At 44.9% G+C, this 21,508-nt stretch overlaps 1 protein-coding gene across 3 annotated transcripts in view; it reads right to left on the bottom strand.

Annotated features, from left to right (window-relative positions):
- The window catches only part of BABAM2 (BRISC and BRCA1 A complex member 2), a 1,270,030-nt gene that overhangs the window by 264,578 nt on the left and 983,944 nt on the right, over positions 1-21,508 (bottom strand). For all 3 annotated transcript variants that reach the window (XM_069608726.1, XM_069608725.1, XM_069608724.1), the window contains one exon: positions 14,377-14,459. In XM_069608726.1, the coding sequence (XP_069464827.1) occupies positions 14,377-14,459 (83 nt within the window). The remainder of the gene's footprint in view (positions 1-14,376; positions 14,460-21,508) is intronic.

A 21,508-nucleotide genomic window follows, 5' to 3' on the forward strand; every position in this document is an offset into this window, starting at 1 on the left:
GAAGACCCCGCCTGGACCACGTATAGTCAACAATACTCACCAAAGTTAAGAGGTTACCAATGGTGCCCACTCCCTTGCAAAAGCTAGTTTGATTAATAGGCTGTATTTTGGCTTGATCACTCCACTACAACAGCTTGTCTAAAAGAATCTTCGCAAAGATTTTAGATGGAATACTTAACATAGCTAACATTCTGTAATTGGCAGGGTCATTCCGCTTCCCCTATTTAAATATATCAGCAGTATGGTACTATCCTGCCATACTTTAGGAATTGTGCCTGGTTCACTGATTGCCAGAAACATTCGAGTGTGCCCTGACCCACAACGAAGGATCTAGTTTTAACAAGGCTTTGCAAGTCCCAGCAGGGCACACTGCTCTCGAGGCCTTAAGTTTACCAATACTGCCTAATAGGTAATTCTTTGATTGATTATATGTCCATACAGTATTTGTTAAGTATTTATTAACAGGAGTCTCCTCGTCTACCGTGCCCAGGGTTGAAGTGACAAAATCTAACCAGAGGTGACTTTTATTAAAAACCCTGGGTTACTGTTCTTATTGATATATTGCCAAAACAATGTGTCACTCTTATCTCTCAAAGCTTTAGCTATTCCCAACCACTCTTCCCTTTTTTTATTTCTGAAGTGGGTCCACAACCATCTCTTGAACAGAGATGGTCTAATTGACAACTCTTTACCTAGGGACTTGACACTCACATTTTTTCCCCACTTATGTTTTTCAACAATTTCTCTTAATTCTGTTATAAGTATTTTCTTTTCTCGCTGCACCTGAGCATCGTAATCTTGCCTTTTACTTATTTTTAAGCTTGTATTGTGCGACAATAGAAACCTTACTGCTAATCTTGAACACCTTCTCTTGTATTTTATTCATTGATGCTTGAAACTCATCCATGACGCAACCCCCATATGTATTGCTTCGAAACAGGTTATCTGATCTCAATAGATAGTCCCTAATCTGTTCGGGAACTATTCCTCTAGCCATTTCTAACTTGTCATTACCCGATCGAATCCTATTGAGTCCATTATTCACACTTAGCACACCGACCTCCATCACTTCACATGTTCCCTGTAAGAGAGCGCATAGTGGCAAATGATCGCTTTCATCTCTTATTAAAATGGCCATATCGCTTATCTTCACATCAGGCAAGCTGATAAATAAATGATCTATGGTAGAGGATGTTTGTGTCGGAAAAAGGGGGTGGGGATGTAGAGCTTCTCAATATCCTACAGGGTAGGATGGGGAAAAGGTGTTACAAGGAAGCAGGTACCGTGTCTCGCACATCGGTGTCCCACTTCCACTCCCCGAAGACCCCCCATCTGTCCATTCCCAGGAACTGGATCCAATAGTGATGGCCATGTCCTGGCCACCTCGATGACAGCTCTCCGGGGACTAGCGGGTGAGACGCCTTCAGGTTTCTCACAGGACCTAGCACAAAGGCAACAGAGCACTGAACATGCAGATAAAAAAATCATTCAGCAAACAGAAATATGTATCCCTTTTTACAATAGTGTGAAATGAGAGTGCAGGAGTCAAAGGAGGGGAAGATAGAAAAGGCAAAAAGGAATGCAAGTGGAGATGGATGAGAAAAGAGAGAGGGAGTGACAAAGAGACAGAAAGGGATCGAGAAATGTGATGCCGCCTGCAAGTGGTTAGGACGGCATTCCAAAGACCAGATGTTGGAGAAGAAAATTCCTGGTTTGGTGCCTCAGACTTTTTGGCCAGGGCGTCTCGCGCCTAAGAACCGAGAAGCTGGGTAAGGTGCACGGACATTCCGATGTTGTCGATTTGTCTTACAAATAAGGAGGAAGGCTTCCAAACAATACAACAAGCAGTGAATTTAAGTTGATTGGAAGCCGGTGAAGCAAGAGGGGGACACGTATGGCATCAGGCACTCACTACCAGGCAGCAGCAGATGGACCAATTTTACACCAGAACTCAGAACTAATTATGTTATTATGTTACTAGGCAGAAAAGGAATTGGGTCGGCGCAAGATGGAGCTATACTCCGGTAAAATGGTCTTGCTGGAGCGCTGTTCCGTGCAGACCTTCCTCACTTTCTTATTTACCCTCTCTTATGCAGCACCTGCTTATCTGGTAACTCCTTCATCAGCCCCCACTTTGGAAATAAAAGTTGCTTTGTTAACTGTATTTAAATAGCGGTTGTTTTTACCTCATGTGTAACATCCAGTGAAAAATTGCCTTAAGGGAGAAGGATTACATTTAATTCAGGATTTTGGAATCAGGAAAGGGGCAGGAAAAATGATGTTCACTGGGGCTACCCACATGAAATGCTGCAGTGCTTTTTGTCTAGGGAAATATCAGAGGGGCTACAATGGTACTGTCTCTTGACTGCAGGTCCGAATCTACAAGGTGGAAGGCGAGTTTAGATGTGCTCAGAGCTGTGCACTAAATTAAAAAGTATCAGGTTGGCTTCCTTCTACAGTTCAAGAGACAGATTCTTCATAAGTCGTTTCAAGGTGGACCACCAGAAGAGGGTGAGTGCAGCAAGCACAGGTTGGAAAGGCAGACCTTTCACCTCTCAGTGCCTTTTTTTCTGGCTGGCCGAGCTAGAGGGTGAAGATGCTTCACAATTTAGAAAATAGTCTTGTCTTCACATGTCTGGATTTATAGAACCAAAAGTTGCATCTGGTACAGGTCATTGGATCCCAACTCATCTGGGCTGGTTCTATACATTTTGTGCCGTCTTTTTATAGCAAGCAAGCCCCATCCCGATCCCCCTTCTACACTCCCACCCCTTCCCAACAACCATAATATATTAAAATATGCTGTAACCCCGTATCTTCCTATAGATGCTGCATAAAATGCAGGGAAAGCAGTTTCACTAAATGCAGTAAAGAGGACACAGTGATTTGGGCCAGTACTTAAAAGGTAACCTCTGCTGGACGACCATGGCCTGTTGTTGGGTATGTTCTCCTCAGTTGGTTGAGGTCACATCCAGTGGGTAAGAATATCTTGAGTGGATGGGGTACTTTCCAGGTATTGGGTATGTTCTTCTCTCCTGGCCGAGTTAACAACCAGTTGTTAGGTATGTTCTTATCAGTTGGCTGAGTTCACCAGCAGTTTTTAGGTATGCTCTATTCAGTTAGGCGAGGACACCACCAGTTGTTGGGTATGTTCTACTCAGTTGGGTGAGGTCACGGCCAGTGGTGAGGAATGACTTCAGCTGGATGAGGTCCTTGCCAGTTACTAGGTGTGTTCTCCTCTGCTCGCCAAAGTGAAAAGCAGTTGTTAGGTATGTTCTACTCAGTTGCCTGAGGTCCCCGGCAGTTCTTGGTTATGATATATTTAGTTAGGTGAGGACACTGCCAGTTGTTAGGTATGTTCTACTCAGTTGCCTGAGGTCCCCAGCAGTTCTTGGTTATGATATATTTAGTTAGGTGAGGACACTGCCAGTTGTTAGGTATGTTCTACTCAGTTGCCTGAGGTCCCCAGCAGTTCTTGGTTATGATATATTTAGTTAGGTGAGGACACTGCCAGTTGTTAGGTATGTTCTACTCAGTTGCCTGAGGTCCCCAGCAGTTCTTGGTTATGATATATTTAGTTAGGTGAGGACACTGCCAGTTGCTGAGAAGGTTGTTCTCAGTTGGCTGAGAACATGGCCAGTTGTTGGGAATGTTTTCAGTTGGCAGTGGTCATGGCCAATTGTCAGGTATGTTCTCCTCAGCTAGCTGGGGTCAAATGTGATTGAGGGGTGCTCTTGGGTAAACTACCATAAGACATAATACAGATTACCCAGACTAGAATATTTCAGGGATTCTTGAATCTATTCAAGACACGGTGGCGAGCATCAGTCTGCCACCTACACACATTTGGGAATATCCAGATGGTCCTATTTTATGTTCCCTAATCCACATAGGTATTCAGGGAAGGGCAGTGTGTGCAGCTAGAAATCCATTCCACAGGCAGAGGATTTGTACTTTAGCAGTACACATTTAACTCTTTAATGGGAAATGGAAATATTAGGGCGGTAAGAAGCACTACTTTAATTATGAAGAGAAGGGAAGTATCCAACATCACTTTATACACCTTACTCAGGAAATGGGAAAACAATTTGCTCCTTGCAGCCGAAAAGGATGACAGAAAACCATTTGTTATGAGGGGTGGGGGAAAGTATTCAAAGTCTGTTTTAGCATTTCTGCCAACACCCGTTCCTGGTATGGGTGCAAGTCTGATAGAGCAAAAGTAGTTGTGTTGATTCTGGTAGAGTAGACACACACATATATATGTTTTTTTCTATCGTGTATATATATATATACGATAGAAAAAAACTAAAATCAAATTCAAGCTAGGTTCTGTTTCAGATGCGATATGTGGATAAAGGTGTCTAGCAGTTTGCGACATCCAGTTGAGTTTGGGAAAGAGAGATGACATGATGGACTAGAGAACAGCCCTCCTCTGATTATATGGTGGAAATGAAACCTTGTAGAGCAGACAGTCTGGGCCGGAGGGTGGATGGTACCTTGGGGATAATATAGGGGCCTCTCAGTATGTTTTTGGAATATATCAACCTCGCGATCACCCACTGTACCTGTATTTATTGGATAAGGTTTCTTTACTGTCATTGGCGAATTAAGTTGTTTGTAAAGATTAGAAAATGGTGAAGGTATGGACTTATAATGTGTGAGGGTTGAACTCAACTATCAAGAGGCATTGGTTGTTTACAGAATTGTTACCAGAAGCACCTGAGCTAGTATGCCTGAAAGAAACCCATTTCACAACCTAAGATCTACATAGGTTTATACATAAGGAATATCCCACACAATGTCATGCATAGGTCAGAACTAAAAAAGTGGGGAATACAATTATGGTCTGCACAGAATTCTCAAACACACCTAAGGAAGTGATCAAAGACAAAGAAGGCAGATACTGCATTGTTATTGGTACTGAAAGATCTGGTCCCATGATGATAGCAACAATATAGGCACCTAATCAAGAACAGGAGCAATTATTTTGAAGTCTGTTTGAACGAAAGGCAGGAGGGGAGGTAATAGGCACAGGGGATTTCAATTTAGTCATAGACAAGATGAAAGATGGATCTACAAAGTCAGTGTATAGGGAACGTGGGGCAACGTTACACACATTAAAACAATGTTTGAAAAGGTTGGGCCTGTTTTATGGTTGGGGTGGTATACCTAATGTTCACATGCCTATAAGTCGTACTCTAGGATTGATTATATCGTTCTGTCCTCCTTTTTTATTGAGAAAATCAATCGAATTACAAGTGTTATTTCACTTTCGGATCATGCTCATGTCATGATGGATCTTGAGCAAGGGGGTCGGGAAAGGGGGCGTGGCAACAGCAGAAATACCTCATCAGAGATCAGGCCAACAAAGATCACATTATGCAAACAGTGAAAGAGTACTGCGATTTAAACAACACATCTTTACGTATAAGAAATGGGTTTCCAGGGAGAATTTATTAACCTTGTGGCTGAATTTAGGTGGTTTAGATGCCTTGCAGAATCCCAGTTGTGGGTGTTTGACAATCTTGAACTGCAACATATGCAGAAGAGGTCTGGATTCTCTGTAGAAAACTCGCAATTGTTAAGGGACAGCTTACTTTGTTGTCAACTAATCGGATGGAAGGGACGTTATTATGAGCAAATAGGGCTTTTTATGAGCATGGAAATAGGCCAGGAAATCTGTTGCCATGTGTAACTAAGGATCCAATATGTTGAGCCTTTTATTCAAACTATCAAGGACAGAGACGGACTCCAGATTCAAGGTTAGAATGTCACTCTTTTTTATCAAAAGCTCTTGAAACGGCATCCCTTGATGAGACTGGCCAGAAGTAGTATGTTGGGAAGCTCATCTTTGTAGTATAACGGAGAAGCAGAGGTTAAGGCTGAAAATTAAGACAGGTCAAGGAAACCCTGATAGCCTAAATCCAGGTGGCTTTACATCTAGTTTCTAGAAGATCTATGATAATCACATGGCCCCTTCAATGACTAAACATTTAACTCCTTCAGAGAATAGGGCAAACAGTAATCTAACTTTCCACATATTAAAGTAATACCTGTTACGCTCACCTTGCTCCCACAGAGGCGTCGATCGGAACTGGACAGCTGCGGTCTCCACCAATATGACACGTAGGGCCGAGATGACGGACTGGACTGGCCCACCTAGCTTCGTTTGCTTGGCCCGTAGGAATATTCTTCTGCAAATGGAGAAAGGGAATTAACCACCCGTGGAGTTGAGCGTAAATCCCCCCACTCCCGCTGTTCTCCCCACAGATCACCTTTGATGTCCCCTCTTATAGTCTCACCTGATGGTTTGGAAAGATGAGCTCTCCATCCTGCATTGAGCGCAGGGGCGCGTTGATAATCAGTTGCTTCACTGGCTCGAAGGAATTGGCGAGTTCCAGAACAATATTGACTCCGAGATGTTCCCCGCAAGACGCCATAAGTATAAAGTTCGTAAGAGTTCAAATGCCTGACTTTCATTCTTGTCCGATTCCTTGCAGGTTGCAGCTTGACCCTAATGAAGAGTTCCTCATGGCAACTGGTAGTATTCTGGTAAGGATTTGTATTTTCCAACACAGTTCTATAAAATAATGTCACTATGTAACGTGTTGCTTTCTCCCTTATTCAGGCGCTGAGAGAAAGTATGAAGTCTCGGGGAATAATACCTGCGGCGGTAAAATCAGGTAAGTCTATTGTGGTGAGGAGGGTTCCCCTTGTTAGTCCCTTTGTTTCACCTTGCTGTCCTTTTGTTTCCCCTTAGGGGCCGGGGTTCGGCGAAGATGCAGTGGAAGCTGCGCCGACCCGTGAAGAGGAATAGTACCCCCGGTGGTAAAATCAGGTAAGTCTATGGAATACACAGAGGAATATTAACTAATATTCCTCTGTGTATTCCCTTGGCTCACCTTGCTGTTCTTGTCTTCTCCTTTGGTGCCAGAGTGGGGCGCTGGATTTTGAAGATGGTGCGAAGGCCGGCGAGTTCAGCGCGGCGCTGCAGCAGGCGAGGCGACGCGCATAAAATAACTTCTTTCTTCCAGCTTGAAGGCGCGATGGATCGGGAATTCAGGTAAGGATCAAAGGTATTGCTCTTGTTCTAACCTTTTCTCCTTCTTTCTCCCTTTTTCTAGCAGCTCCAAACTCGAGGCAGGCGTGGCAGAAGGCTGGATGCAGGCTTGCAGGCACGGTGAGCGTTACGCTGCTGGATGCAGAATTAACGCGAAGCGTGTGCTGCTCTTCGGGTGTGGTTTAAATAGCCTCCAAAGTAGTCCCAGGTAAGTATTCTTCCGCAGCCCTGCCCGAGTAAAAAATAGTCCCTAAGTAAAGTAGTCCCTTCCAAGCCTCTTTTGGCTTGGAGCTCTTGCAGCATGGTCTGCATCAGGTATGTTTTAATCTATGAGCCTGGTGCCAGGACTGACTCTCCATAAGAGCCTGGCGCCACAGGCGCCAGGACTGGACTCAAATAGCCAATAGCAGGGGTTGTTGGGCTTGCTTAGGATAACTTTATGCCTGCTTCCGGGGTTGCTGGACTTGGTCTGGGTCCACAGGGGTAGGCATCATGGCAATACCAAACCCGGGAGTGATCCTAAAATGTGTTCATGATAAAGACCAATAGGTTTGATGAAAAGACTCAAACAGCTATACTTAAATATTGGCTAACAGACTTGACCCCATTTTACCAGAATTAACCATCCCTAATCAGTCTGGGTTTGTGCTGACAAGAAACTGATTTGATAATGTAAGATGGCCCCTACATATTGCAGACTAACCCCCCCAGCCAAAGCTTCCAACTACTGTTTTAGCGCTAAATGCGGAATTGGAAATACTTGGATTAGGTTGTAATTAAAATTGGTTTTGGAGTGAAATTCTGAAGAATTATCCTAATAAACTATCATAGGCCCAGATTGAAAGTCGCAGTCAATGGTGCTCTGACAGATATTTTTCCAATATCATGGGGAACCAAGCAGGAGCGCCCACTTTCCTCAATACTCTTTGCACTGATAACAGAACCCTTTGCTGTGTGAATAAGAACAGGCAGGCATTTATTGGGGTACCTTGGAAGAAAGACACTCATAAGAGCTGTTTATTTGAAGATGGTGTGAACTTAAAGGATACTAAGTTGACCAATTTGTTGGCAGGGGTAGCTCAACAAGTGTCTGACCTCTCCAGGGACTCTGGATTTAAAGCTAATGAGGATAAATCAGAGATCCTTACTATATCTGTAGCTCCAATAGTGAAAGAAGTGCAGAAGAGGTACTTATAAGTGTGTGTCTAAATCAAGTACTTTCAGGTTAACCTTACTCCTAAGTATGCATCATTATATGGAGCTAATATCCCCATTAGACTGCCTGCGTCCAGACAGACCTAAGCAGGTGGAAGGGACTAGGGGCTCATCACGAGTATGGCAGTGTGGGAAAAAAATGGCGGTAATGGAATTACTGTCATTTTCCCACTCTGCCATACTGTGTGTTTAGAACTGGAGTGGGCGATTTACCTCCAGTAAATCCTCCCACTTTCCACCCAAACAAATTGGTGGAATTACTGCAGCAGTCATTTTACCAAAATCTCTCAACGTGTCCTATGGTGACTAACACCACCAAGACCACCTGTAATCCAACAGTAAATCTGCCGGTCCAACTGGCGGTAACGGTTATTCCGTTGGGCAGTATTCTGGCAGAATTACCATTGGAATACCGTCCAACTTGTAATGAGGCCCCTCGGCCGCATAGCCCTGATTTGTTTTAGGGCCTCCCAAAATTGCCTCCTCCATTTTATATGGAAAGGGAAAAAGGTCCCAAATAAATAAAGAACTACTTAAGCACTTTGAGAAACCTGATGGTATTCTCCCACATACTCCCCCAGGATCTTCCATTCATGTGGCCAAGGAAGGGCCATCGCTTTTGGATCCTGACCCTGGAGGTGGACAAGAGAGGGAGGATCACCTGAATGGAGGGTCGCAGGGGATTGGAAAGAGAATCCTCAAGGGTGAGTCATGGTATCCCCCTTCATAACTACCCACCAGCTCACTCTCCCTCAGTCTTCATCGGGGAGGCCTAACATCTAACACCTTTGAATTGTCCCGCGAGTAGAGTCAGGCAAGGTCAGGCGCAGTTCTCCAATTGTGCACACCTGACTCCAATTGACTCTCACCTACGATATAAAAAGGGTGCTTCTGCAAGAGTCAGAGTGTGAGCTGGGGAAGCTGACAGCACCAGAGGAGCCAAGGAGAAGAAGGCTGCAGGAAGAGGAGCCCAGAAGGACCGGTGGAGTGCAGGATGCCGAGACGCTGCCCGGTATGTGTAAGGGCTGTAGTGTGGCGAGGGAGCCATGTCTCCAAGAAGCTGGAGGGGACAGAAGGCAGTCTGTTGGCCTTGTTCAGACCGAGGGGCAGGTTGCGAGACCCTGACCTCGACCCAAGAACCTGTTTACCTGCTTGCCAGCGCTGCACTACCATTGGTGAGCTTCGTGAACCAGAAAGAAACTCAGTAGAGTGCGGGTGGCTGAAGCGGGAGCAGGAGCGTTGGTGAGAATGGTGAGCACCCCGGTGAGTAAAAGCGCTTTGAGAACGATGAACAACCTGGTGAGTGAAAGTGGGGAAAAAGCAAAGAAATCGAAGCAAGCGAAAGCTGAAAAAGCAGAAAGACAGACAAGTAGAGTAACAGAAAAGGGCGCTAAAGGCGCTGAAATACAGAGAGAAAGAAAATGTGCGCTGGCGGCATGCAAACAGCCAAGAATGGGTGCGAATGACCCGGAAGGAAAAGGGGTGCAAGTGACCCGAAACTGAGAAAGACAGTAAAGAGACAGAGAGAAGGAAACTGAACAGCTAAGAGTGGGTGCACGCAACCCTGAAAGTGAGAAAGGGTGCAAGCAACTCGAAATAAATGCACAGCACGCAGGATGCACGTAAATGAGGCAATGAAGGTTCAAGAGAGCACGAAGAGAAAATGAAGGTGCACAAGAGCATGGCAAAAAGTAAAGACGTGTGCAAGAAGCACAGGAAGGTGAAAAGTAAGGAGAAGTGTGCAAGAGGCACGAAAAGGTGGAAAGAAGGTACAAGTGTGCCCGATAGAAAAGGAAGGCATGCAGGAAGCACAGTAAAGAGGAAAAGGACAGAGTGGAAGAGGCACAGAAGAAGAAGCGGTGCCAGAGAGTAAGGAGAGGGGTTGGAGGTCATACTGGTCTCGCTTGGGAGGAGCGAAGAACCCAGCGTTCTCAAAAGCCTCAGATACTACCCTGTGAAAGAACTGTTCACTGAAAGGTACATCCTGACAAGAGGAACTCTGTTTGTTGAACTGCAGAAAGAGGGGTCCAGGTTTGAGGAAGGGAATTCTAAAAGGCCTAACAGGAACTGTGTTTTGTGTCTGGACCTGGAAGGATCAAAGCTTTGGGAGACCCAGAGGCATTGTGAACTCTATTGACTTGCTGCAAGAGCCCTACGTGGAAAGTTCCAAGGGCAACCCTGTTGAATTGAACTACTTTGAACTGGTAGAACTACACCTATTGGTAAGACTACCTGAAACCAGCTTTGGTTTACAGTTCCATTTGAATCACCGTTTTTCCTTTAAGAAGATCCCTATCACATTTCATTTAAGAGGTAGGGCAAGCATAGGTTTGGACGCAGACAAACTTTGTTTTGGACTTACGGACATCGACGGCTCTCAGAAGCATCAGTCGAAGGAACAATCATTTTAGAGCTAGGGCCAGATAGGCATTACACTGACCCCAAAAACTCCGATAATAAGGGTTTTCAAATTGTTACTTTTGAGTCTGTGTCTCTCTTGATACCCTGCCTGTCTAACATATGGTGTCAGCAACGGGATGCAACTCAACCGAAACCTTAGTCAGGTGAACAGGCTGCATGGAGTTAGAAGCAAAGTGATACAATTTGGGTTGCCACTGCACTCTTTGCAATTCACCAAGGCCACTTTCTTTAAATGGGGAGGACCAGTGTCTGTTTCTTATTACGCTGCTTTTACGTCACAGGGCGCAACAACTGAGGGGGAAATCATGACTGGGACACAGACAACTACAATCACCTTTTAAAGAAAGGATAATGGCTTATACCGCAGTCTCTTTTTTACATTGACTGTTTTGTTTTAACACCGACATACTCGGGCACCTCCCCCTTTCTCCCTTTCAGCTAGCGGTACACACCTTTACACTAGCAAGTTATTATCCACTCACACTCATTCAAGCCAAATGATCACAAATGTCATTATCATTTGTTGTATTTCGATGTAGTTGTAAATTCCTACATTTTTTACACTCTTAGCAAGCTTCAATTTTCATCATTACCTTTTAGCCAAGTTAAAACAATTAAACTGTAATTTCTGAGAAAATGATTGATTATTTAAATCACTTAAACTCTATCTTTAGCCAATGCACAACACAGTTAGGGTTTCTAAGAACCCGTCATTAGGTTAATGGTTAAAAATAATAATGATAAATTAAAACAACCATCAACTTAAACAAGGCAGTGTTCACAGACAACTTCAATACGGTACATAACTGATCAACTCACTGCCCCGTGGAGTCGGTTTGCTTCGTATCATTAAGCCTGTTAGCGTTTTGAAGACACAGTCAAGGGTGTTTTTATGTCAAATGCATTAGATTAAATTCAATTGAATTTTATAAATTAATTAGCACTATGAAACAAGATTTTAAACTGTGTTCAATGAGTCACCAATTCCTCCATTAAAACCAATAATTTTATGGTATATTATATTATGGTCTTCAGAAAAAACAAGTGAAATACATCTGTTCATTCAGACCAAAAGGATCAAATGCAAGGATTTTATATATCCAAGTAGTTTCTTGTTGCTTTAGTCATAGAGTCGAATTCCCTCCACTTTTATATCTTACAGTGACCTCAGGGACTTCATATTTGTGATAAGACAACATCCGTCACTCACAAAATGCTGTGCTACTGAAGAGTTGTTTCTATCTTATTATGCATAATTTGTGCTATGTAACACTTTAGTTAGCATTTGTATTCCCAGTGGCTGCAAGGATTAAGTTGAAAATCCTCTGCATTGTCCACAAGGCCTTCTGGGGCCTCAATACCTGCAACTCTCTCTTCCTAAATATCTTCCTTCTCAAGCTCTTCACTCATCCGCCTCTAACCCCTTCAGGGTCAGTCGCTTCTCCAAGCAACGAGTTGGTGGTAGATCTCTTTCTTTGACTGGGGCCTCCCTCTGGAACAGCCTCCATGAAACTTGAGGAGAACCATCTCCGGTTCCGGAAGCACCTCAAGACCTTCCTCTTTGCTTCTGCTTTCTCTCCTCCTCTCCCCTGCTGAACTCCTGGCTGAAACTGCACTGGTCACTTGGCTACCCTCTGATCTCGAGCCCAGGTCCCCTCCCCTGCCAGCTGCACACCTGCACTGCCTCCCGGGCAACCCTTGCACTTGGGAGCCGTTTATGTATCCCTACAGTCCCCTCCAGCTCTTGACACTTGATGTCTGCACTTACCCCTGCACTTGCCATAAGCTGGGTGCACTTTTGACATTGTTTTTATTTATTTTATTTATTTATTTTCTATTTATTTTCTATTTATTTACTGTTTAACCTATGTATTGCACTAAACCCCTCCCCTTTCCCCCGGCACTTCCCCTTTCATCCCTCCCCTACATTTGCGCGATCTCAATGTCACCTGGCCTAGTAACATCGTTGTCTTTGTCTTCCCTCTGTTCCCCCCCCCCTTGCCTGGTCGCGCCTTGAAACACTTGTGTATAGGCGTGTTATAAATGCCATACTGTATCATATATTTATTTCAATGTATTGAGCGCCTTCACCACAAGTACAAAAAAGGTACAAAAGATCAGGCAATGGTAGCAAACAGTGTCATCGCTAAGGAGGAAAGAGAAGAAAGAAGGTCCGTTTTTAGACAGGAATGATAAATGTGAAGGGAGAGGGGTGCACAAATATCAGGTGGGAGAGCATTGCATGCCTTGTTGTCTTGGGGGAAAGAAGGGAAAAAGAGCAAAAGCTTGAAGACGCACAGGGGTCTTTAGGGGTGGTAAGAAGATGATGGTGTTAGGAACGAAGAGAGTGCGACGGAGGATATGGTGAGATAAGAGACGCAAGATAGAGAGGAGCAAGGCCATGGTAGCATTTGAAAACAGTATAAAGAAAGTAAAAGGAGGCGAGAGTCATAAGGAAGAAGAGACAGGCAGTTGGATGGCACGGTGAAGGAGCCTCTTTCCCAACAATGGGCATCGTATTAGGCAACAAGGGCAGGAAAACGGCTACCAACGTCATAATCTGACAGCCCTCATCTCGTGGGCCCTCTGCAAGGTGCTGCATCTGTGTCATTGGTGGGGATGCATGGAAGTGCGGGAAGTACACTGCAAGCTGTCAAGACCCCCAGTCTTTGCATTTGCATTAGTAAATGCAGATACAGCACAAAGAAAATTCACTTGTGAAGTGGGTGACTTTCAGAAAGCCACTTCTCAATGCAACACTTTACTGGGACATTAATGTCCCTAAATGACTTGCATAGAATATGTACAATTGTTAGTTTTAACGCGCCTAACAACAGAGGCGAGTTTCTAAGTGCAAGACCGGGATTCGAACCTGTGTTGCTATACGTTGTCTTACTCCTAAGAGAAACGCATTGCCCCTGAGCTAGCCTCCCGGAAGGCGAGCCCTCCCATGCACTACTTCCAGATTGCCACTGGTGATATAATACAGCACCCTACATATATTCCACTGTAACCTACTGCATGCATAGCCTCTGGAGATCCGCTGGGAGATTGCTGCATGGTAAAGCTCCACCACAGATCTGATGCTTTGCTGATCAAAGGACGGCCATGCAATGATTCTGCCCATGTGCAGGTGGCACCAACAATGCTCTCTGCACTCAGTGACTTAGCCCTATGACACAGATGCGGGAGCTGTGGCTCAGTGGACTAAAGCATCCACTACAGGGGCCTGCGTTTTACCTCATGCTCACAGGTTCGAATCCCAGCAGGTCCACTGAGCCCTTCATCCAGTCGAGAGTACTTTACAGTGCAGGAAATGCTTGAATCGGGCTGGGCCTCATTAAATACAAATAAATCGGAATCATGATCAAATCTGCTGTGGCTGTCGTGCACTGTCGCGACAGCGGCTGGTCTCCTGCAGCTGTCTGGCTGCCAGAGTCTGGGACAAGGTCTGTCGACTTGGATCACCCACACGCCAGTGTCCACCCACCAGCCTGGGAAAACTGGACCCTGCATGTGAAGTGTAATTTGCTCGCAAGAGAAATTGGCCTGTCAAAGTGCATTGCAGTTTAATTAAAACGACGGTGAAAAGTTGAAACTGTTTCCTCTAAATGAGTTTCTCTTCTTTTGAACTCTTATCGGGAACGGCTAGACAAGGGCCCGAGGCCAAGACTACTCACTGTGAACCAGGAAGCAGAAGTCTTTCCACATCAGCAACAGGGTGAGCTTTGTGAATCCCTCCGCGTCGTACTCCACCATGCCCCTGCAGAAAGGAGACAACATCAGAGGCAGTCCACTGGCTCTGTTAAAATGGTCATTACTCTGGCTTGCACTTGTTTACACTAAGCAATTTGCCACGATGAGCAAAGGATCAGGATTCGGGCTTTGGCTACCACATTTACACAGACGGCTCCCAGCTCGGTCTCTCCGTCTCCACTCCCATTGACCAACTTCATGCCACGCCATCATGGTCTCTCTGTGGTCAAACGCTGGATAAGCCTTTACCCGTAGTGCGCACACATTTTCTCTTGAAACACTGTACCACTGCAGTACTCGTCAGACAATGTAAATGAAAGTGACATTCTCGGTGCATCTCTCTAGGAGGGGTGTGAGTGTGTGTGCTCAGTGCAGTGACTCAATGTGACCCTGTGTTTACTCTCAGACAGGATGTAGCTGCAGCAGAACAAAATGGCCGCCCACTGGATGTGTGCTCATTTCAAGGCGTATTTGCATATGATCTATTCCCATTCATCAAGGTGCCACTGAGGATTCATATTTTAAAATGAAAACGTATGCTTCTCACATCACTACCACATGCTTGTCTCTTCTATCTTTTTTCCATATGTTTTGCTCTGCCCTCCTTGTCCGGTAACCTGGAAATAGTCGCTGATCCCTCTCTTAGTTTTTCATCTCACATCTCCTCTCTGGCTCACACTTGTTGCTTTCAACCTTTCAATATCCACCCTGTCCTTACTGTCAATGCTTTCCATGCCACCGAAGCTGCTTTTATATCGTCTGGATGGCAGTTCCTCCCTCCTCATGTGACACCCCCCTCAAAGCAACTTCCACTCTGCCATCTACCTCGTCTTCCAGCGCACACCTTATTCTTGTACCTCTCTTGATTTGTCAGTTTGTGTTTAAATGCATCCACAATCTTGGTCCTTCCTCTCTTTCATCTCAGGTTCCCCTTTACTACCCTGCGTACACTCCGCTCGTCTCCACCGTTCCTGCCCTCTGCCCCCCATGCCTCATATGCGATTCCATTCCTCCTCACACCCACTCTCACTTCTGCTACCCCTCTCTCACCATCTCCAAATGAGTTTTAATTCTCGCATTCATTTGTGCAACAGGTGCATTTGGCCGTTTTGCACAGCACTCTGGTGAAAGCGCTATATACATGCGATAAATAAGCCATATATGGAGACGCCTCTCCCCAGAACGAAAGTATAAGTACAAGGAGTGGACGTGAAATATTCCACGAGGAGCATCTACTTTTATCGATTTGTACGTTTTTAGCAGACGTCCAATACAATGAACAACTATTCCAAAGAATGTATCACTTTTAAGTAGGCCCTTGGAAGTAAAGCTATGTATCGCTTGTCAGCACAGCACGCTTAAATGCTTTTGTGTATTTTATCCACTATCTATGCTGCCCCCATCACCACCATATTGGTCTTGGAGCCGGGCCTTATCTGAAAAGTAGCACGCCTTAGACTGTGCATAGGAATGAGAGGGTTGCGGAGGAGGTGATAGGGAAGAGAAATTAGACACCAGAATGACCAAAATCAGAGAGCAAAACAATTGGGGTGAGTGGGAGTGGATATGGTTCTCGATGCATGTTTCAGAAATGTGATCAATTATTGGTAAACATAAGTGCAGGACTCCGGGGAATACAGCTCGGTCTAGAGCAGAGTGATAGCATGATGGCATTAGCTAGTCTTCATGAAGCTTGACACTAGATGTAGTTAGTTTGTGAGTGGTTGTATGATGGACTTCAGATGTGCTCAAGCGTGTCCTAAAAGCGCAGAGGCTTTCACCAGACCAGTTTGTAAGAAGCAATTGCTATATCAAGGGAGAGCACTGGGTTGGCCGGGCCACCTGACAGACGTGTTGGCACCAATGGTTGTGTAGAAGTATGCTTGAGGAAAATATGGGATAAGTGGTAGGGGAGGGCGAGAGGCGACATGATGGCCTTGTATGCAGTAATATTCGCTTCTGTAAGCTATGAGCTAGATATATTTCACCGTAACTTAATAAAATAACATTCATAACAAAATAGGTCCAGCGACCAGCTGCTCAAGCTAGGAACACAATTAGGCAGAACTTTTATAGCCTCTTGCAGGATAAACTCCAACACACACTAATCTGGAGGATTGTGCTGTAGATCCAGACAGAAAGCGACCACATGGTGAGTTGCATTCTCATTTATGCCTATTCCGTTTCCAAATGACAACATCCATTAACTACTCCTTTAGGGAATCACACGTTTACTCTTTGTTCTACCCGATTAATTTAGTCAACCTCACCACAAGAGGAAAGAAAGACTCACCCTCCTAGACAAGATTACCCTGAGAATGACACTGGACTCCACCAGCATCCAGATTATGAATCCTGCCTGCATTTTAAGCCATGGTTACCACAAGGATTTAATACTCGAGCAGGATCTAGGCTTGTGCTTCTGTATAAAGTGCTTAAGGACACATGCCCTGTCTTTGGCTCAGAAGTAGTCAAGCTTCTGAGCCTTCCACAGCAAAAGCTTCTGAGCCCTCCACAGCGTAATCGCAAGAATAGGCATGTTGAAACTATGCCTAATAAAACAAAGCGGACACCGCCTTTCTACTTACTCCCCTAGGCCCCGAAAAGCCAATTTCTAAAGATGGGAAAGCTGGAAGGAAGTATGGGCACATTTAACGGAGGGTGGTGTGACGAATCGCAGGAATTCATCCCTTTTCACCAAGGGGGAGCCCCTCCACCCCCTGTGAGGCTAGGGAGGTGAGCACGGTCCGCCACACCCTCCCTAGGGGTCGAGGTAAGTGGGACCTCAAGGGAGCAACTTCCCCTTTGAGGACAAGGACTCCCGTTCCTGTGAGGAACTCCCTAGAAAACATACCAACAATACCTCTTTGGATATACACTTTGAAAACTGTATGAAGAAACAACAAATATATTTTATAGTCAACAGGAAACTGGAAATATTTCTTTAAATGAAAAATCCCATTTAACTAGGACGAGGAGGATGATATGGAGAGGAGAAGCCGCCGAAGACAGAGAGACTCAGACGTATGCCGGGAAAGTCCCACGACTACATCATATATGAGAGGGGAGGAGATTGGACAAGAGCTCGAGTTACAAAACAGCTTGCAGGCTAGTGCAGCGGCAAAGCTAGACATGCAGCGCCCTGTAACCGAGGAGGAATGAGAAGCAGAATTAGACATGCTGCATCTTGTAATTGAGAGAAGTGAAGTCGGAGGCGTGGTGTCTTGAAAAACAGAGTGAGAAAGAGAGGAAAAAGTGGTGGAGTGACCACAAAAAAGCTTATTGGTGACCAGGGATCCCAGAAACAATGCTGAAACCACTCCACAACTGCAGAAACAGACCGAATGGTATTGGAACTACCATATGACCATCTTAGATCATGGTACGAAGGAAGAAGAATTGAAGTAATGCGAGAGGCCAGGCTGGTGGAAGAGTGAACCGACCCGAGCGAGTAGATGCCTCGGTGATGTTATCTCAAAGGGCTAGAGGTGACAGGGAAAAGTGGAATCCCAAAAGGGAACGGAGAATCATTATGGGTTCAATCATACTCGTCCCAATCAAGATAAAGAGATTATAACATTGAAACCCAGAAGAGTGAATGAGAATCGTAGCAGTCGAGGCAAAGAAAGTAATAATTAAAAAAAACAAGTATAAGGCTGGATCAGAATATATGTCTAAAGACTTGGGAGGATAGCTCAGGGGCAACATGCTCGCCTTGGAAGCAAGATGACAAAAAGTACCACAGGTTCGATCGCTGGGTCCATGCTTAGAAACCTCTGGTTATTAAGCACGTTATAAATAACCCATCATATCAAAGATTGTGAACAATATACAAGAGAAAGGAATACTAAAGAAGATAGTTCTAAATATTGGATAACTTTACCCTGGGAAGAGAGAAGAACTTTCTGTAGAGAGAACCAAGAGGAGATCAATAGAACACAGAACACTAACCCAAGAACAAAAAGGCGAACACCCAATAAAATATTGAGCGAATTGTATGAAATGATTAAAATGGTCCCCAGAGACGATCTAAAAATCAGCTATTGAACAGAAATCGTCAAGAAACAAATACTGTGGGGAAAGGAGTCATTCCCTTGTCTTTAGTTGTTATCTTAGTGGTAGGGTCAGCTCGAGTTAGTTTGGAGGGTGTACAGATTCTGTTAAGACATTCACTGATGAGTGATGAGCACCGTAGCTAGTTTTGTTAGGTAGTGACGCCTTACAGCATGGGAAAAGATGGGTATTATCTTTTTCTTTAATAAAGATAGCAGTGAAATGGCTTCTCAGAGTCTGCGCCCTTCTTCTGACCCGCCACATTGGGTTTTTGACCGTGGCATCCCTGAGAGCAGAGGTCCCGGTCTGGACTGCCTGGAGAATCCGAAGTCCTGCTAAGCCCTTTATGTGAATGGTTATAGTGCTGTGTGAGGCAGCCATTAATCCTTTTAGGCTGATGCTGGGTGCTTATGGGAGTTCATTTACATAGTCTAGATTTTGAAGAGCCTTCTCAACTTGGGCTGCAGTAACTGTGTCCTGTTAATAGAGGGCATGGTGGAAATGTTACATCAAAACGGGGGTGTAGAGACTGTTTAACAGACTAGATTTTGAGTTCTTAATGTTTTTCATTTTAATTCAAGGGGTGCAACCTGCTACCTTATGACTGCTTCAAAATCCCTTGAACAATAGACATTTAAGGCAAAACATAATGAAACCTCAAAGTAATATAAACTGACCTAACCAGCTAGTATATAATGAAATTGACCATCATATCCTCCCCCGAAAAAGAGTGAATAAATACATAAAACTGCAAGTAAAAAAGCAGAAACACTCATGTAGTTTCAGGTTCACAGGCATTTAGGTTGGGAACAAGAACACATTGCTACCAACAGCATAAATCATTACAAAACATAATTGTACGGCTTCACGACATGTCTCTGCCTTTCGGTCACTCTCTCTCTCTCTCTCGCACACACAACAAAAACACAAACAACTGGTGGAAAGCTATCGCACAACATGCTCAACTGCTTCTGCATGTAGTAAGGGTGCAGACGGAGGATACTAACAAACAGGTGACATGGTGATTGCTATAGACTTTCTGTCAGGAAAATAAAGAGACAGGCTTACTTTCCCTATCTCTAAGAGGGGTTTCCCTGCCTCAACTAAAGTGCTAATGGGTCTGTCAGGATGTCTGAGTAAGTTGAAAAGTCCACCGTCCAATGTCAACATGTCCCTATCTATGTCCCTTACACTTCTGAACAGTTGTACCAAAGTTCTTGGTCCAGGAGAATTACTCCCTCCTCCTGGACTGGGTGGCACAGTTCTGGTTGAAAGTTCTCCATCAGGGGCAATGACTCTGCATCAGAAAGTTCAATTCTTTGTAATTCAGGGGTAATGACTCCCCTATCCTTGGATGACTGGTTTGATCCTCCTTTCAGGTTCAACTGCCAGGAGAATGTCTCCCTTCTCCTGGCCTTCTTTAGCTTTGCTTTGCCAGTTCACAACACCAGAGGGAATATCTCCCTTCCCCCGGCCTTTCTCAGGCTTTGTTTCATAGGACACAACACCACAGGGAATGACTCCCTTCCACTGGCCTTTCTCTGGCGTTATTTCACAGTTCACAACACCAGGGGGAATGATTCCCTTCCCATGGCCTTTCTCACAAAGCAAAGATCCAACTGTGATGAGAGTCCCATAACCTGGTTTTGCATTCTTCCACCAGGAGGACTTCGTGCACTCTCCTGCCAAGTACTATGATGCAGAATTTGGTTTGCAATCTTCTTTTCTTGTGGGTGCGGGTCCCAGGCCCATATTTCTCTGTGGCTTGGTTTTGGCAGACCTGGTGCACTCTCCTGCGAGGTACTGCCACGCGGAAATTGACTTTCAATGAACTCTCTCTTAACATCTGCTCAAGGAGCGGTGTGCGACTAACCACTGTGTTGAGGAAGATGACTTCTGAGGCTCTCTCTATTATTTATTTATTGGTTGCTTGTTAGGCTCTTATACAGCAAGTAAAATAATGTTTCAAAGGGCACAAAGAGTGGGGGGGGAATACATACATAACAAAATAATTAATAAGAGCAGTGGAGGGAAACGGAGAAAAGACAAACCTACTGTGCCTTGTGAGTATTCAGAACATGCAAGTGCACATTCAATAGTGGTTTACGACCAACCACTGTGTCAAGGAAGAGGACTCCTGAGACACTCGCTCACTTCCTTCACTACTTCAGTCACACTGGTCCCCAACCAGACTCTCTTTTTCGTAATATCCATTTTCGGTCTCTTTCTGCTCTGTACCCTTCTGCACAGCTTTGATGCAGGGTGTTTCTGGCGGTCACTGCATTGTTCTGTGACCATTTGCTCCACCCACTTCGGGTCAGGCCACCACCGTTCAGCTTCCAGCTCAGCCTCCGACTCATCCTATGCCACCCGATTTGGGGAGCGGACTGCTTGTGGCTTCCTTGGTGTCTTCCCTTGAACTTCCTGGGCTGGACTGCGTCTCATGCTGGTTGGCTGCTTCCCTTCATGAAGTACTTTGTCAATTTGTATAGCGATTGGTTGGAATTATGGTTTAAGTCCTTCTTCAATGTCTTTGGTCATTCATTATTCCTCTGTGCCTTCTCCTCATACCAGTACGTTTATCATTACTGTTCCTTGGGTAGTCCATGTTCTCTCTCGTCTCAGAAGTCGTCAAGTCTATGGCCCTACACAAGTGCCTGGGTTGTGTAGGTATATGATTGGGGTTTACAGAGTGGGAAGGTGTATAGGGTGTTGTGTATTATACTGGGTTTCCTTGTCCCCAGAGGGGGTGACCCTCCCTATGAGATCCTCCCGCTGAGTCCCTTACACAGGAGTCGATCGGGTAGGAGCCTCACCTCCCTGGCCTCATGGAAAGGGGCTTCCCCTCAGAGAGAAGTGACGACATCTAAGGATGTGTCAAAAAGTATAAGTGATGTAAAATCTAGAATATATGGTGTAGTCATTCTTTATTGGGTATACCAGAGTAGAACAAGTTACTTTCTTACCTGGTAACGTTCTTTCGATGGGATGGTCCGACAACGT

Source organism: Ambystoma mexicanum, chromosome 4q (genome assembly GCF_040938575.1).
Source record: "Ambystoma mexicanum isolate Mex_15411 chromosome 4q, UKY_AmexF1_1, whole genome shotgun sequence".
NCBI classification, from domain to species: Eukaryota; Metazoa; Chordata; class Amphibia; order Caudata; family Ambystomatidae; genus Ambystoma; species Ambystoma mexicanum.